We start from the raw sequence: 18,828 nt of genomic DNA on the forward strand, positions 1-18,828 counted from the left end.
TTCTTGGAAACGCCATGTCAACGCCTAATGGTCACAAACAATGTGATTTTAAATTTGAGTATCAGTGATTGATTGCCTTTTAAAGAGGTATACTTTAAATGCACAGTGCACTTGAGATTGAGCACAAATGTTAACCTACAAGAGCTGGTAGAGCTCGGCGGCATAGGAAAACATGTCATGATATTATTATAAGCATCAGTCTATATAAAACAAAAAAAATAAAACATTTTCAGGCGTAGTATTGCTAAAAAGTGACCGCTTAAGATATCAGAGGGACGGCTGGGCGACAAAACCATATGAATATATATCACGATAGACAAGTAATAGATATCAATGAAGGATGCGTTCTTTGTCGGAAGAAACCGGAAGTTGCAAAGCAAGATTAGTTGCATGAACAAAGCAACGCAGGAAGTGATCACTGATCAGTGGGAGTGACATGCCAGCAGCCAATCAGGTAACAGTGTCGACTGTAAAGTTTGCTTGCATCATCTTGTTGTCTCGCGGTTGATTCTTTGCATTGACTGAGGAGACAAAGCAACAATGAGTGCTGCAGAGAGCGAATAATTGTGATTGAAACAGGAAAAGGCACCTGGAGAGTATGGCAGTTTTTTGGGGATTTTTTAAATGAACCGTTGTCAGACCCGTGTGGTCTGTAAATGATGCAAGGCGCTTGTCCCCACCAAGACCGGTAATACCACAACACCTTAGCTGCACCCACCCTTTAGAGCAGAGCTTTACTATCTGGTACGAAACCTGCAGAAAATAGTTCTTCTCAGGTTTGTCTATGTTTACATTTACACCCTTTGCACTATTTTGTTACACTTTATGAAGCATTTCTTACATATTCCTTATTTTTGCACGTTCATTTAAAAGTACCAGTATAATGGAAAAACAAGTTACCTCTATTTTAAAACTATATATATCTGATTAATAACCACCAAAACTCACTAAGGTTGCGAGCAAATAGATATGATCAAAATAGTTTAAATCTCACGGAGAGTCCCGAGCCAATTTTTTAGCCTGAATATAGGGAGGGTGAGCGACAAGTTTTAGAAGCTGTGTGCTAAACAGATCCAGTTTAAACGAAACACTATAGCATCATGTAGCAGTATTGCTAAGTGCTAAACAAGAAATACAAACTAAGAACATAATAAAACAATCACTTACTGTACAACGTCTGCTCTCACTTTGATGACAACTGAAAGGATATTCATATCTTCCCATTTAGATGAAGATTAAATCATAATCCACACTAAGGGTTAAAAGGAAAAGTTGCTGCCTGCAGACATCGTCTGTCTTTGGTTGTTGTCTTTGTCTCCATTTCCAAGTATAGATGCTAATTTGTCTCCATTTCCAAGTATATGCCACAGATGAAAAACACCTAGATTTATGGCTAAATCCTCCCACCATCCAGATGCAAGGCATTAATTTATAATCGAGAATAACTTTGACGAGCCGAGACGCGATGCAACAGAACACCGGCTGGCTAGATAGCTCTCTGTTACCAATGCGCTGCTAACAAATTGTTTGTCTGCATTAGCGCTTGTAATAACAATATTGATAATATTGGGTTAATGTTCAGGTCACGATATGTATAAAGAGTATTGTTGACAGGTTGTAGATGTTTTTTTTTTAAGGGGTTTGTGGGCGGAATAGAGAGCCCCTATTGACTCAATTGTTAGCAGACTTTTTATTTTTTTAAATTATGTACGACTTATAAAGCATAACAAAAGAAAAATACTTGTTCTTGTCTCACACAAGCATTGTGAATGATAGCACATCTCTTTCTAATTGTTTCATATTTTTGATCTGATGATATGGTCAGAGTGCAGAAGCGTTCCCACCGTGACGTCATCCGACCCCAATTCTACTGTAATTGCCAAAGACATTTGGAGCAGAATATTTAAAATGGTTGTCTAAAATTGTGGCATTATGTGATGTTTTGATGATATTTTCACATACTTTGCGTATTTTTAATGGATACAATGAAACGTAATTCAGCATACAAGGTCAACTTGTTTTTCAATTACACTCGTACTTTGTGATTTTATATTATATCACTAGTACTATGTGGTTTTAGAATTTTGTTTCCATTGATTGTTTTTCATGGTTGTGTTGACATTTCCTTTTCGTTCTGCCTTGATAGTTGAAGGGATTATTATCAGAGGAAGATTACATTTTAAGTAAATATGTTAACATTTCATATATTTTTCTCCTGGTCCTTATTTTTGATTGGTCATAAAAATATTAATGATCGATATCAACAGATATAAAACACTTATATCGTGATACAGTTTTCAGCCATATCGCCCAGCCTTTTTTAATCAGGTTATTTTTGTTTGAAATATAAATTATTTTGTCAGTTGTTGAGCATGCAGATGTATCGAAGAACATGATACGTGACTGTTTTAGATAAATAAAGTGGGTGGATATACAGTATTTCAACCAAACTAAAACTTCCAAGTTTTCACAAAGAACACAAACACCAGTGTCACAAGCTTATTTTAGCCTTGGACAGCTATTTTGGTGGCCTGTGTGACTTTGACATGTGTCAGGAATATAGACTGAAATGGGTTATTGATAGTCAAAAAACAGTTGGACGTCTGAATGCACACTTATATTCAATGACGACGTATGACACCACATTTTAAGGATTTGGATTTGGACAGTCAGTGTCAGAGCTTGGTCCGCATTGCCGGTAGTAAGTCGGACACGTTTCCAGTGAGGGTTGGACTCCGCCAAGGCTGCCCTTTGTCACCGATTCTGTTCATAACTTTTATGGACAGAATTTCTAGGCGCAGTCAAGGCGTTGAGGGGATCCGGTTTGGTGACTGCAGGATTAGGTCTCTGCTTTTTGCAGATGATTTGGTCCTGATGGCTTCATCTGGCCAGGATCTTCAGCTCTCACTGGATCGGTTCGCAGCTGAGTGTGAAGCGACTGGGATGAGAATCAGCACCTCCAAGTCCGAGTCCATGGTTCTCGCCCGGAAAAGGGTGGAGTGCCATCTCCGGGTTGGGGAGGAGATCTTGCCCAAAGTGGAGGAGTTCAAGTACCTCGGAGTCTTGTTCACGAGTGAGGGAAGAGTGGATCGTGAGATCGACAGGCGGATCGGTGCGGCGTCTTCAGTAATGCGGACGCTGTATCGATCCGTTGTGGTGAAGAAGGAGCTGAGCCTAAAGGCAAAGCTCTCAATTTACCGGTCGAGCTACGTTCCCATCCTCACCTATGGTCATGAGCTTTGGGTTATGACCGAAAGGACAAGATCACGGGTACAAGCGGCCGAAATGAGTTTCCTCCGCCGGGTGGCGGGGCTCTCCCTTAGAGATAGGGTGAGAAGCTCTGCCATCCGGGGGGAGCTCAAAGTAAAGCCGCTGCTCCTCCACATCGAGAGGAGCCAGATGAGGTGGCTCGGGCATCTGGTCAGGATGCCACCCGAGCGCCTCCCTAAGGAGGTGTTTAGGGCATGTCCGACCGGTAGGAGGCCACGAGGAAGACCCAGGACACGTTGGGAAGACTATGTCTCCCGGCTGGCCTGGGAACGCCTCGGGATTCCCCGGGAGGAGCTGGACGAAGTGGCTGGGGAGAGGGAAGTCTGGGCTTCCCTGCTTAGGCTGCTGCCCCCGCGACCCGACCTCGGATAAGCGGAAGAAGATGGATGGATGGATGGATGGATTTGGACAGCAAATGCACAACATTTAAGGCCGTAGACGCCACATTTGGACATAGCCTGTGTGTTTGTGTGCGTAGCTTACAAGAACTGTTACTGCTGTGGGGCTTTTCCATTACCTGAAACTGCTTCCACCAAGTCAAGACTTTTCTCATTTTGTTAGCTTACTGCAAGAGTTGGACACTTTAGAAGCCAATGTCTCTCTTGTGCAGTCACATTCACGGCCTCACAGACTGTTGAAAATTGTAGAACTCTTTTCAAAAACGCACATTTGCCACACTCCAATGTTAAAAATGTCTAATTTGAAGAGAGCCACACCAAGGAGGCTAAAGATTTGCATACTGCTACGTAACTGCAAGTTGCCGGCTTCTTGTCCATCTCAAGGGATGTAAAGGACTCTAATCAAATCGATTAAGATTTCAATCAGGACCCTAATAGTACACACAGAATTAGAGTTGGAGTATAATTCCATATTCCTACAGTGAGATGTACTTCCACAGAAGCTCACTGTAATAGTCCACAGTCCTAAAGAAGATTAAAGCCATTGAGTGGAGAGCTTAGCTTCTCCAGGCTCAGATTACGTTCACAGCTGTAAAACGTCCACAGGAACTCTTTATTTGATGCACAAACTTTGATCGCCCCCGCAGGCAACTTCAGCTTGCACCTCCAACATTTAGTTATCAAAATATCCAATTGTATATGAAGCTTTGCAGACGGATATTAGTGGGCGTCGGACCTGATGAGAATTGGACATGAGCACAAAGCAGCGGTGATCTCTAAACTGCTGTTTGGGGGGTAGTGTTGTTCACGTTGCTCAGCCAGCACTCTTGTATAAGTCTTAACAGGGGCCATATGTTTACCTGTTCTAAAACACTTTAATTTAGCTGAAGGTGACTTGAAAGTCTCACATGTTCTATTAATAGACTAGGACTGCATCCAAAAAGCTAAAGGAAAGCAGAGATTGATATCAGTTGGCTTCAACAGTGCAAAAGCACAATGAAAAGCTGGACAGAGCTATGAATAAATGGAGATGTGCAACGTTAACTGGCGTGCCCCGTGGTCACATGACTGAAGCGTAGCCATCTCCACCTCGCTCTGTTAGGAGTGACTTCTGGCGGACGCTCTTTGCTGCGACATATGTCTGCCTCCGCCACACAGCATGAAGCGCCCTGGCACCACCTTCCTTTGCGGCCCACGTCACACGGATCCCACCCGGCAACCGGGAGCAGACACACGACTCACTCATTGCTCGCCATCGCTCGCAAAGATGGAAGAAACCCAGATTGTGAAACTGTGGACAAGCTCTGTATTTGACCAAGAGTCGAGTAAACGGGTGACGGAGTACAGTAAACGTCTGCTTTAAAAGTTTGTACATATTCAAACTACAGTGGCATTCAGTAGTACAAACCCCGTTTCCATATGAGTTGGGAAATTGTGTTAGATGTAAATATAAACGGAATACAATGATTTGCCATCTCCGGGTTGGGGAGGAGATCTTGCCCCAAGTGGAGGAGTTCAAGTACCTCGGAGTCTTGTTCACGAGTGAGGGAAGAGTGGATCGTGAGATCGACAGGCGGATCGGTGCGGCGTCTTCAGTAATGCGGACGCTGTATCGATCCGTTGTGGTGAAGAAGGAGCTGAGCCGGAAGGCAAAGCTCTCAATTTACCGGTCGATCTACGTTCCCATCCTCACCTATGGTCATGAGCTTTGGGTTATGACCGAAAGGACAAGATCACGGGTACAAGCGGCCGAAATGAGTTTCCTCCGCCGGGTGGCGGGGCTCTCCCTTAGAGATAGGGTGAGAAGCTCTGTCATCCGGGGGGAGCTCAAAGTAAAGCCGCTGCTCCTCCGCATCGAGAGGAGCCAGATGAGGTGGTTCGGGCATCTGGTCAGGATGCCACCCGAGCGCCTCCCTAAGGAGGTGTTTAGGACATGTCCGACCGGTAGGAGGCCACGAGGAAGACCCAGGACACGTTGGGAAGACTATGTCTCCCGGCTGGCCTGGGAACGCCTCGGGATCCCCCGGGAGGAGCTGGACGAAGTGGCTGGGGAGAGGGAAGTCTGGGCTTCCCTGCTTAGGCTGCTGCCCCCGCGACCCGACCTCGGATAAGCGGAAGAAGATGGATGGATGGATGGAATGATTTGCAAATCATTTTCAACCCATATTCAGTTGAATATGCTACAAAGACAACATATTTGATGTTCAAACTGATAAAAAAATTTTTTTTTTGCAAATAATCATTAACTTTAGAATTTGATGCCAGCAACACGTGACAAAGAAGTTGGGAAAGGTGGCAATAAATACTGATAAAGTTGAGGAATGCTCATCAAACACTTATTTTCAACAACCCACAGGTGAACAGGCAAATTGGGAACAGGTGGGTGCCATGATTGGGTATAAAAGTAGATTCCATGAAATGCTCAGTCATTCACAAACAAGGATGGGGCGAGGGTCACCACTTTGTCAACAAATGCATGAGCAAATTGTTGAACAGTTTAAGAAAAACCTTTCTCAACCAGCTATTACAAGGAATTTAGGGATTTCACCATCTACGGTCCGTAATATCATCAAAGGGTTCACAGAATCTGGAGAAATCACTGCACTAAGCAGCTAAGCCCGTGACCTTCGATCCCTCAGGCTGTACCGCATCAACAAGCGACATCAGTGTGTAAAGGATATCACCACATGGGCTCAGGAACACTTCAGAAACCCACTGTCAGTAACTTCAGTTGGTCGCTACATCTGTAAGTGGAAGTTAAAACTCTCCTATGCAAGGCGAAAACCGTTTATCAACAACACCCAGAAACGCCGTCGCCTTCGCTGGGCCTGAGCTCATCTAAGATGGACTGATACAAAGTGGAAAAGTGTTCTGTGGTCTGACGAGTCCACATTTCAAATTGTTTTTGGAAACTGTAGACGTCGTGTCCTCCGGACCAAAGAGGAAAAGAACCATCCGGATTGTTATAGGCGCAAAGTTGAAAAGCCAGCATCTGTGATGGTATGGGGGTGTATTAGTGCCCAAGACATGGGTAACTTACACATCTGTGAAGGCGCCATAATGCTGAAAGGTACATACAGGTTTTGGAGCAACATATGTTGCCATCCAAGCAACTTTACCATGGACACCCCTGCTTATTTCAGAAATCCTCATTTGTCCAAAAATAGTTGTCTTCGTTGTCTGTTACCAAGTCTGCCATTATTAGAAAACACACTCGCGTTTGTTGCCGGAAGTAGGAACACACATTTGTTGCCAGATGTCGGAGGTGCGCTGCTATTGAAACAGAAATCAATGAGTGAAGAAAATGACCAAAACATGATATATATTGAACATATTACATATTGTTATGAATGTGTCTGTTACTACATTATATATAAACTTGCAGTGTATATATAAAATATCTGTTTTGAAGTTGTTTTAGAGAGCTTTGAAGGCTACAACGGTGACTCCCACTAACCGCATCTTCCAAGCATTTTTTATCATCTTTAAAATCCTAAAAAAAAAAGACGTGTTCTTGTCTCTCATAAGGATTGTGAACGACAGGCAAATTAATAAAAACAGTGCAGTTCTCGTTCAACATATAGTTATCATGCATCCGTACCCTAAAACCAAGCTACATACCAAACCGTCATTATTGCATAGATACCACTTAATAAAGATGCAAGACAAAACTATGGTCACCTGGCTTAATTTCAAGAATGCACCTGCACTCCCACCCCGTTAAGAGCTGTTAATGTATTTCCACATGATAAATATGTATGCTACAAGCTTCCCTCTTTGGCTGATTACTGATGAGGAGTTTTTGTGTAAAAGTAGACAGTTTTATGTCGTCCACAGCTCCTTTACCACATGGGGTCCCCCAGGGCTCAATCCTTGCCCCAATTTTATTTGCGCTTTACCTTCTCCCCCTTGGTTCTATTTTTAGGAAGTACAGTATTGCATTTCATTTTTATGCCGATGATTGCCAGATTTATTTTCCCATGGCACAAAATAACACGGTTCAAAGTCTTATTGACTGCCTGCACGACATCAAAGTCTGGCTTTCAGTTAACTTCCTGAGCCTAAATGAAGACAAAACAAAAGTTATGTTGTTCGGTCCAAGTCGCTCTCCCTCCCCCAACGTTGACCTCGGCACTCTGACCCCGTATCTCAGCGACTCTGTCACAAACCTGGGGGTAAAGTTTGACTCAGATTTTAAATTCGAAAAACAAATCAGCAGCGTCGTTCAAAAAAGCTTTTATCAATTACGCCAAATAGCGAAAGTGAAACCGCTTCTATCAAGACATGATCTTGAGAAATTAATCCACGCTTTTATCTCGACTCGTCTTGATTACTGTAATGCCCTGTATGTTGGCATTAGCCAGGCCTCCCTCGCCCGCCTGCAGCTCGTGCAGAACTCTGCTGCTCGTCTGCTAACACAGACCCGCAGACGTGAGCACATCACCCCTATTTTAGCGTCCCTTCACTGGCTCCCTGTGCGTTTCCGAATACATTTTAAACTCCTTTTATTTGTTTTTAAATGTCTAAACAACCTCGCGCCAACCTATCTCTCCGACCTCCTTCAGCCTTACTGCCCCACCCGATCCTTAAGATCAGCCGATCAGCTGCTGTTGACGGTCCCTGACACAAGGCTGAAGCTTAGAGGTGACAGAGCTTTCGCCGTTGCTGCTCCCAAGCTCTGGAACGACCTACCCCTGAGTGTTAGACAAGCCTCCTCTCTTCCTGTTTTTAAATCTCTCTTAAAAACATACTTTTATTCCATGGCTTTTAACACTGAGTGATATCCATCCTGCAATGGCGCCCCATAATACACCTGCTGTGATCCTGTTTTTATGTTTTTATGTTTTTATTAATTCTATTTTAATTATTTATTTTTTATCGTGTTCTGTTTGTGTTGTGTTTTGTTTGCTCGGTACTTGTTTTATCTTTTAACCTGCTCATTGTACAGCACTTTGGCTACCCCTGTGGTAAATTTTAAATGTGCTTTATAAATAAAGTTGATTTGATTTGATTTGATTTGATGAGCACTTCTATTTCATCTCAACAGCCATCTTTTTCACCGGGCCCATTTCTTAATACACGTGTTCATGCGCTAATGTAGTCTGACAGAGTTGAGGTGATGCACCTGAAGGAGTAGTGTTAAGGGTCTAGGTGAGAAATGGCAAGCATTAATGGCTGAGCAGCATCACCCCTGAGAGGCCAGGATGAGGACAAGCTCGCCCAATGTCACGACGCCTCAGGAGGTAGACACAATGTTCCATTTCTAACAAACTAAAGCAGCCAAGTGGTAATACTTTCTTAAAGAGTGTCTTACATTCTCACACTGAAAATGAGGTGATGTACAGTAATTCGGAGTATTAGAAGACAAAACCGAACAAATATGCATATCGGGGTCTAGCAGACGTGAAGCAAATCTAATCAGCACAATTGAATTAAACCAAAACCAGCTAAATGCAGTCCCTTGCCATGTCTTGATCTTATTCACTACATCATCTGCAGCTGTAATCGTACATATGACAAAAGCCAACAACATTGTAAACTTCTGAGCCACGCAAGCTCATTTGGAACAAACTGCAATGGTAACTCCGTTTTCATATGCTCAACTTTTCATGTGATTTCATGATTGAGGAAAATTTCCCCAAAAGTTTACCCTGGTTATCATATAGCCAGTTATGGTACGACCAAACATTGCGCATAATAACCTAGTCCATTTGTCCGCTTATCATTCAGTGGCATGAAGTATCCTAAGAATCCCAGACGTTGGTGACTAAGTCCCTGTCAGAGGCGGATTTAAGATTGAAGAAAATCAAGATGAGCCCAGTTTGTTTGACTTTTTTTTTTTTTTACTCCCTCTCCCTCCTCTGCGTTCACCTTTTTCTCATCAATGTTCCTGTTCTGTTACCCTGTACAATGTATGTTTGTCTTTTGAACGGGTTTGTGCTGTAAATAAAATGTTGTTGTACTTGTGTAATGACAGAGCTTCTTCTTCTTCGTGTTCTTCTTCTTTTTCGTCTTCTTCTTCTTTTTCTTCTTCTACTGCTTCCTCTGCGTCTTCTTCTTCTTCTGCTTCCTCTTCTTCTTCCTCCTCTTCTTGTTTTTCCTCCTCTTCTTAATTTTTCTTTTCTTTTCTTTTTTCTTTTTCTTTTTCTTCCTTTTTTCTTTTCCTTCATGAGTGATGGATTTTTTTTTAGCTTGTGCAAACATTTGGTGCTCTTTTAGAAAATGAAGCAGCATCTAAATTTTCAAATTTTGACCAAATTCAATCAGACAGAAAGCACCAAAATTACACTAAGCATGCTTTAAGTAAAATAATTATTTTCCAATAATCCATAACAATGTAAACATTTACGTAGCATTATCTTGCTATTATTCACTTTCTTTATATGGCACAATCGAGAATGTAGCAAACCAGCAGAATAATCTTTAACACAAACCAGAATCATCATCCGTTTCATCACAACTGGTGGTGTCAATCTGTTGCGGTACTTTTTGTTGAAAAACGTCCAAATATCCAAGTTTGCAGTCTTTGCATTATTGGGGATACTGAACACATCTTCTTCAGGGTAGGCTCAGGTATGCTGTATGCAGGGTACTTTATGCAGCTGCTGCCTCTCTTAGATTCTGGTTCTGCACATTACTTCTGATTCAGATTTGGGATTTTTGAGAAAACATCCCGGACTTGAGCCCAAATAGCCACTTCCTAAAGCTGCCCCTAGGGTCTCTCTACTTATTTTTCCTTTGAGGGCGTCTTCAAAATATTTCACCATTGGACTAAAGAGTCTTCAATAAAGGTAAAAGTGATGTTTAATGTTTATTTATCCATTTCATTCATCATTTATATGCCATTGTATTCTGCATGTGAAACTAAGATTTTTCTCTACTACATGTGTTTTGTGTTCACGTTTTTGGGTTTGTTTAGTTAAAACATGTCTCTGGTTTTCCGACGGTTTGGTTTTGATTGAACCTTGTGGAGAGGATTATCTATGACACCGAAGGTACAACTGTATTGGCAAATGTCGACCACACATGACTTTGTCAGAATGTGGTTGAGCTCCAGCCTTGACTGAAGACCTGAAATGTGAGCGACTGAAAGGATTACAGCTTCACTCTCAAACTGAGCTTTCTCACTTTTCCATGTATACTTCAGTGATTGCTGTTGAACCTTCTAACCTACATTTTAAAATACATTTTTATAAGTATTTCACAGCTACATACAATAGGTTTGGTACGATGTCTTAAAACAGATGTTCTACACATTTTATACATTGAGCATCTTCACTCTAAAATGTTCTGAAGCTCATGCAAAGTCATGTCAAGATGACAGATTGTAGCGGTCTGTTTGAATAATGTCCAGTTTGACTTTGCTAATTAGCACTGAGTGGACCTGTGATGATTAGCAAGAAAAATGAGCTGTGGCTTTATTGCAGCTGCAGATCAAGGTGTTGATTTCTGCGTTAAAGGTTGTATTTATCATTGACATTATCACTCAGTTTTTGGCAGATAGCTCAATATTTACGATACAAAACATTAGGGTGTCAAAGTTAACGTAATAATGAGTCAACACTAATTTGCTTCAACAGCAAATCATGTGTCATTTGTGACTGTCGGCCCACACCATACCAATGAAAATAAACCGGAACCACTGTCGCAAGAGGTAACACACACCAAAGAGAAATTAGACAAAAGAAATGACACACTGAATGGCCAGGCTAGCCTCACAAGACCCATCAGCTCTCCCGACAAGACCAAAGCCATCTGCATCTTCCGTCGAGTCATCAACGGTACATGTCGTGTCCTAAATCAACAATGCAGAGAAGCCCCACTTCCTCCAACAGGAGCAGACCACACTAAAAAGTCCACAACGAACAACTACATCCAACAAACTTTCCACAGAAATTGCCAAAAGGGTGTTAACAGCCCCAATTGAGCGACCGATCAATATTGCACACCGATAACATGCCCTGACTGTCATGAAGACTGAGGAGGCACCACGCCTACATGCACAATACAGCGATTTCTTATATTGTCTTTTACAGTAGGTTTGTTTTTAAAGTTCGTCACAGAAAATGTAAGTATGTGTGAGAGAGTATGTTTGTGTGTGTGTGTGTGTGTGTGTGTGTGTGTGTGTGTGTGTGTGTGTGTGTGTGTGTGTGTGTGTGTGTTTATGCAAAAGGATCCTGTTTAAAAAACCCCAAAACATTTTCATAAAGCAAATTAATTGTCCAATCCCTGTTGATAGTAATACAAACTTGAACATGATCTAAGGTACACTTATTTAAGATACTGTGTTTTCTGGACTATAAGGCACACTTAAAATATTCGTACATCCACACGCACATTCAATATACAAACATACACATACACATACTGTACATATACATTCACTGTACAAACACATATACACATTCTGTACATATACATTCATTGTACAAACACATATACACATTCTGTACATATACAAGTACATATGCATACTTACACTCATGCACATAATCACGTTTCATCAAACATATATTAACGTTGTTGCCCTAGGGTAAACTGGGTGTAACACATGGCACACTGACAAAGCTTAACCTATTGTGACTATAACAATCTACAAGGTTAATGTAGGTTGCTTCTCTTTCTCCCCCTCCATTTTTCTGCATTCTTTCGTATCTCAAGTTATCATTACGTATATGTATTGTTGCATTTAAACAACTGTATTGTTGATAATAAAGGTAAATTATTGGTATTGTTCATTATCAATAGCGCTATTTCTATTGGTATTTGTATTGATCCATTTGTAGTGTAATAATGCTCATTGTCATTTCTGTATTATTTTTCATTTTTCGCTGGCTGCTTGTTTGCTATTGCTTTTGCCATCATGTTTGTGCATGTCATGTTTGCTGATGTTGCTCTATTGTTGTTGTTGTTGTTGTTTGCTGTTGTTGTTTTTGTCTCTCTGTCTAATCCCCCTCTTGTCCCCACAATTTCCCCCTCTGTCTTCTTTTTTTTTTCTCTTTCTATCCCCTCCTGCTCCGGCCCGGCTGCACTAAATGATAATATAAATACATTTAATAAAGTCAAATACAAATAAGGCAACAAGAGAAGTATCCTACACTTCTCTTTTGTAAAGTAAATCTGAACAGCCGACATGGGCATCTACATCAACTATATGATTTGCCTGAGAAGCTGGACAGGACATAAAAAAAAAAAAAAAAAAAAAAAATAATATATATATATATATATATATATATATATATATATATATTTTCCTCTAAACTCAACAGTGCGCCTTTTTACCCGGTTCGCCTAATGTAAGGAATAAGTTTGGTTGAGCTTACCCACCTCAAAGCTGTTTTATTTGGCACATGGTGTAATGATAAGTATGACCAGTAGATGGCAGTCAAACATAAGAGATAATTGTAGGCTGCACTATAATGACATTATGACTCAAGTAAACAACACCAACATTTTATATGTTCCCTTTAAAATATAGAACATTACACACGGCGCTCAAAAATCTATTAAAATGTTTTAGTACGACTTCGGTAAGCTATGAAGCGGCACCGCTTGATGTGCTTCAACATATGAGTATTATTATGGTGTGTGTATAAGGTAAAACCTATTATCTGGCGTTTTGGTTCGCAATATTATGCAAAAGTAACTTTTCTTACCTTCTGGTATCTGCTCATCTGTATTTGGGATCTGCATAGATCCTGAAAATTGTGTGCGTCTGCCTTTGTAGTCCGTTCTGACACCGTAGTCGATAAGCTTCTTCTTTTTCTCTATATTGTTGTTATGCGACATTCATCCTCCACTGTTGCCATTTCTAATATAAAGTCGTGTAAAGCTCTTACTTATATCTGTCAGTAAACTCGCCATGAAAGCGCTAAAACATACCGGTGTAGTGAGTTTACATGATTCACCCAAGGAACTTTAGTTATTAGAGAGTTCCGGTCGGATGTTTTTTCACGGGACACATTTCCGGTGGTGTTGTTTCCGGATGAAGAGATGCTGCTCCGTTATTGATTTAAGTAATGTCTGAATTTCATTAACTCCATCTTTTGACACTTCTTCCATTCCCGTCGTTGCACGCTACACCGCTACAACAAAGATGAAGGGGAGAATACGCTGCCATGTAAATAAGACCGCCCACAAAATGGCGCATCCGGAAGCAACTGTCAAAAAGCGGCTTGAAGATGATCTGTAAAAATATAATCCATGCAACATTTCGATAAAGAACCACCATTACATTTTATGTAGACCACAAGGAAGTGTTTACATTTAGAAAAAAATAATATTAATATGACTCCTTTAATGCGCCCTATAATCCGGTGCGCCTTATAAATGGAAAAAGATCAAAAATAGACCATCGGCAGTGTGCTTTATAATCCGGTGCGCCATATGGTCCGGAAATTACGGTAAATATATTGTATTTATTTGTGATTATCGCAATTAATTATGCGTTGACCACTGTCAAAATGCAATTATTCGTGATTGAATGTTTTCATCGTTTGACATTCCTACAAAACAGAAAACTAACCTGACAGCGAGATTAATGAAAGTCAGGCCTCCACTGATGGAACAAACATCAGGGGAACCTCAGCAATCTTGTTCAGACTAAATAAAACTTTTAAATTCACTGAAGCGTTTCATGATGTGTCAGTCAAGTTAAGTTTTGGTTTCCTCTAAAGGTTTAAGGTTACGTTTATCAAAGGACAGCACAGAGATTTGAGTTAGAAACACAGTCAGGCAGCTACACTAGAACTAGTGTTCATTTGACCCAACTGTCCCCAGTGGTGGCTGTCTGAGTTGTACTTTGGAAAAGTGTAATTTAAGTTCACACACTGGTGCTCTGTAAAAATTGGATTATGATATTTTGGAGAGATTTTCCTGAATTGTGATATGTTTGGAAGGATGGGTATACACAACGTGAAATAGTGTAGTTGGTAGGGTCCTCTCCTCATTCTAACCTTGTAAGGCAGGACGACAGCAGAGCCTCCACTGATCCCCACAATGGGCACGCCTGTCTGAGTGGAAATGAAGTCCAAGATTTGGGCCACGGCCTCCGAGCCGACGTTGTCCTCAAACACCACGCCATGGACGCGGTTGGTGGAGAGAGTGTCGCAGATGCGAGTGAGCAGCGCTCGTGGGTTGGTGTTGTTCACCAGCACAGTGATGGGGTTCACTTCCAGTGGCAGGTCCATGAAGTTCTCCCGACTTAGCCGCCCTTTGATCTCTGTCTGGTAGGTGGAGCCACTGAATACCACCGCCACGTTCACCGCGGGCGTGGGGATCCCAAATGGCCGGCCTGAACACCGGGGGGCGGCACTGAAGAGCAGCAGCAGCACTGGCGGCCACCACAAGGAGTCGCTCAAGCAGCCTAAACGAACGCCCATCTCAGTCACCTACTGCCTGGAGGAGGGGTCAGAGTTGGGGGTGAGGGGTCAAAAGAGGGAATTGCCATTAGATACACAGAAATTGCTCTATTGTGTTGTGCAAATACACACTAATCCAGACTGCTTATTTTAGTGTCATAGTGCTGCTCGTTGTGCCGTAACGTAGAGGCCATTAAAGGAGCTCAGTTGTATTTTTAGTGTCAGCATGCAGCACGGAGCTGAGACCGGGCTCTTAGGGTGGCATCTGCCACCGGGTTGCTGTTGTATTTTGCGTTCCAACACAACAGATGGTGTCCAGTGTTTAATGCAACAAATGGAGAACAAGCAGATTTGTCATCTCTCGTGACATTACGTTTGAGGCTGTTGCTTAAATTTTCCGACTTAATCTGCCAACGGTCTATTTGAATAACTTTGGCTGTTGTCATGAACTGACATCTCTACTGTCATTAAAAGATGGTGCTCTGAGTTTGGTTGAGTCAATTTAAAATTTTGTACTGACTTCATTGAAACTGCCAAGTTGGCCTCGGGGCTAATCCAAGCTCTTTGTGCGGCATCACTACAGGAGTGGATTTCACCAACTAACTGAATCCATTGCCTCCAAAACACTGATTGCTACGCTCTTTGCCCTCTGGGAAATAACAAAGAATAACCGGAAGAATTAGTTTAACGCTGACATTGTTGTGTTGACAGACAAACTCCAGCGCTTTGTCAAACGTGTCAGAGTGCTGTTAGATGCCCCGTGGGAGCGTTGCACGCTGGTTCCGCTGTCAGAGAGATCTGATCCACCATGTGATGGAGTCCCAGTGGGGTGAATGTATTGTAATCCCTCGGTAATCCCTGCCAGGCGTCACAGCCTACTGCTTGATTGTAGCATATAAATTTATCAGGAGATTTGGCGAGCGCACGAGACTCCACGGGGGCCACTGAGAAGGGCCCAGCAGGTGCTTTATACCAAAGCAAGGCAGGCGGTCTAGCTTGATGCATACCCAGTAGAGATGCGCGGATAGGCAATTTATCTCATCCGCAACCGCGTCAGAAAGTCGTCAACCATCCGCCATCCACCCGATGTAACGTTTGATCAGAACTGCATCCGCCCGCCATCCGCCCGTTGTTATATATCTAATATTAATTAAAAAAAAAAAAAAGGGTGAAAACTACGCGAATTGCACCTTGTGCAGACAAGATTTTTCGATCGGACACGGAGGAATTAGCGATGTAAAAGACCACGTTGGGACAAAAAAACACAAGTCTAATGCCGTTGCTAGCGATACAAGTGGAAAACTTTCAACGTTTTTCGTCGCCCAAACAGATTCTTTGGATGTGATAAATGCCGAAGTTTTATTTACGGAGGCAATAATTGAGCATGGACTTCCAATTGCACTGGCTGATCACATGGGACAGTTACATGTTTGTAATGCAACCTTTAAAAATCATTACGCGGTGATCGCGATCCCAAAAATAAACTTTTCTTGCATGATAATGTCCAGAAAAATTCGCTTTACATTACTATAGAGTCCTTTTAACGAATGAGTTTGATGGTTTATCACAAACCTTAAATGAAATTCCATGGCCACTGTCCTGCTCTCTATATCAACCAGGGTGAGCCCCACCCCTTTCGTGAGCGCACTGAGCGCGGAGTGACCCCTTTTACGCGCCCCCGGCAACAGGGGTGGCAAGCAGGTAAGCTGCGCGGGCGGAGCGCGCGGAGTGACCCATGTTACGAGCCCCCGGCCACGGGGGTGGCGGGCAGGTAAGCTGCTTACCTGCTGCGCGTGACGCCGGCCGCGGCGAAAGCGGACGAGGCGGGGTGTCGGTGCGGTGGGCGCGGTAGTGACCCTGGACGTGCGTCAGGCCCTTCTCGCGGATCGCCTCAGCTACGGCTCCCGGTGGGGCCCTCTCGGGGGAAGGGGCCTCGGTCCCGGACCCCGGCGAGGCGTCCCTTCTCCCTCCGTAAAAGTGTCCATCTCTTTTTTTTTTTTTCTTCTGTTGTGGCATATGCAGCAGGTGCCTGCTCGTTTTTCGTATGTGGGTAACAACATTTAACTATGTATATATATTTCCCAATTGGTTTAACTGCCACCCGCAAAAAAAAAATAAATAAAAAAAATAAAAAAAATATCTAATTAATCCGCCCGACCCGACCCGCGAGCGGATAAAATCTTATTTTTTTTAAATTTCATCCGCCCGATCCGCGGATAATCCGCGGACTCCGCGGTTGTGTCCGCAAACCGCGCATCTCTAATACCCAGGCATTGTCTTTACAGTCGGGTCACATGCTAGGATCTATATATAAAAAAAACTTAATGTGTCCACGCGATGCCTTACACGTGATCCTGCAGGTATTCCCGTGAATCATCTCATAAACTGATTAGTGCTCTCTGTGAGGAATTTAGCGCATTGTTCTTTGCAATGACATTAGCCATGTTTCAGCTGCGACAGCACCGGAATAGTTTAGGGTTAATGCCTTTCACGGGGGAGAGACGTACGTGGTCAAAATGCTTAAAACGCTCTAACCTTGCACATGCTCAATCAAGGAAGTGAAACAGCTGAGGCAGATGCCTGAAGGTCGAACATGATGAAGGTTTAAACCAAACTGCAATAAGTCATCAATAACTGGGCGACATAGTCCCAAAACATGCGAGCAAATAATTGGAGAAAGTGACTTTGAGGAACAATTTGTAGGATATCAAGCATTTTAGTTGTATGTGATCATGTAAGTGCTGCGACACAGCTGGCAGATTAGCGCTATAAATTTGCTGGCAACGAACCAGCTAGCTGTAAAAGTCATCTGTAACCTGCACTGGTACGTAGGCTTTTACATTCACACTTTAAATCCTCTAAAAAAGCATCCCTGTCTCGGGACATCCCTTTTTAAAAGTGAAAATGCACGACTTCAGGCTGTCTGGACGGACTGGCTGAGCATGAACTAGATGGAAGTCGTCGCTCCATTCTGCTTTCATCTTACTCCCTCACCAGATGAATTTCATGCCTTGACAGCAAGCGACACTTCATAAAACTCAGCGTCGTTAAACATACAAATTGAAAAAAGTGCAGTAGATGAAAAATGCGCTCTCATGGTAAATATATTCTGTCACCAATGACTGACATGCTTTAAAGCTATGCAAGGATTGCCATTGAATACTGAAAAGCAACAACTTCCTTGTGTGTGGAGGAATTATTGTAAAAAAATAAGGACAAAAGGTTGCCTCCTTGAAGAACAAACCAACCTGAACAGATGAAATCGCTTACGTTTCCTGTCAGCGTCATTTTCTCAACGACAAGAATGCTAATTCTTCTTTTTTTAAGCATGATCTAATCCGTCTTGGTTGTAATTATATTTGGCTTATTTGATGTTGATCCAATCTGTCCTACAGGCAAAGTTAAATTGAGCAGAGTGCTTGGAAGTACAGGAGGACAAAGCAAACTTGGAAACACAATTTTGAATGGTGTTCAAGATGGTCCAGTTAGCTGAGATGAAAGACTTTCTTATTACTTCATCATTTTAGTCTATGTTGTAAATTGCTTAGTGTCTCTGAATAATCCAATGTCTTTGTATTAGAGTTGTTCATGTTGCTGCCATGTTTTATATTTAAACTTTGTGTAAGCGCACTGTGCATGCGTATCTCTCGGCAACAGATTGGATGTTTTCCTGCGTGAGGTAAAGGGACATTGCAAAGGTGCTTTGCAACATCTCAGATTGAGTGCTTCCCCATATCACATATAAAACAGGGGAATAACGTAACCGTAGGACATATAGTTGTATTAAATGTCGGAGGGAG

At 42.4% G+C, this 18,828-nt stretch overlaps 1 protein-coding gene across 1 annotated transcript in view; it reads right to left on the bottom strand.

The window, feature by feature from the left end:
• grin2ca (glutamate receptor, ionotropic, N-methyl D-aspartate 2Ca) overlaps positions 1–18,828 on the bottom strand; it is a 138,926-nt gene that overhangs the window by 81,203 nt on the left and 38,895 nt on the right. Inside the window, exon 2 of the mRNA XM_061981447.1 lies at positions 14,624–15,065. Coding sequence (XP_061837431.1) covers positions 14,624–15,049 — 426 coding nt within the window. The 5' untranslated portion in view covers positions 15,050–15,065. The remainder of the gene's footprint in view (positions 1–14,623; positions 15,066–18,828) is intronic.

This window comes from Nerophis lumbriciformis, linkage group LG24 (assembly GCF_033978685.3).
Source record: "Nerophis lumbriciformis linkage group LG24, RoL_Nlum_v2.1, whole genome shotgun sequence".
Taxonomy (NCBI): Eukaryota; Metazoa; Chordata; class Actinopteri; order Syngnathiformes; family Syngnathidae; genus Nerophis; species Nerophis lumbriciformis.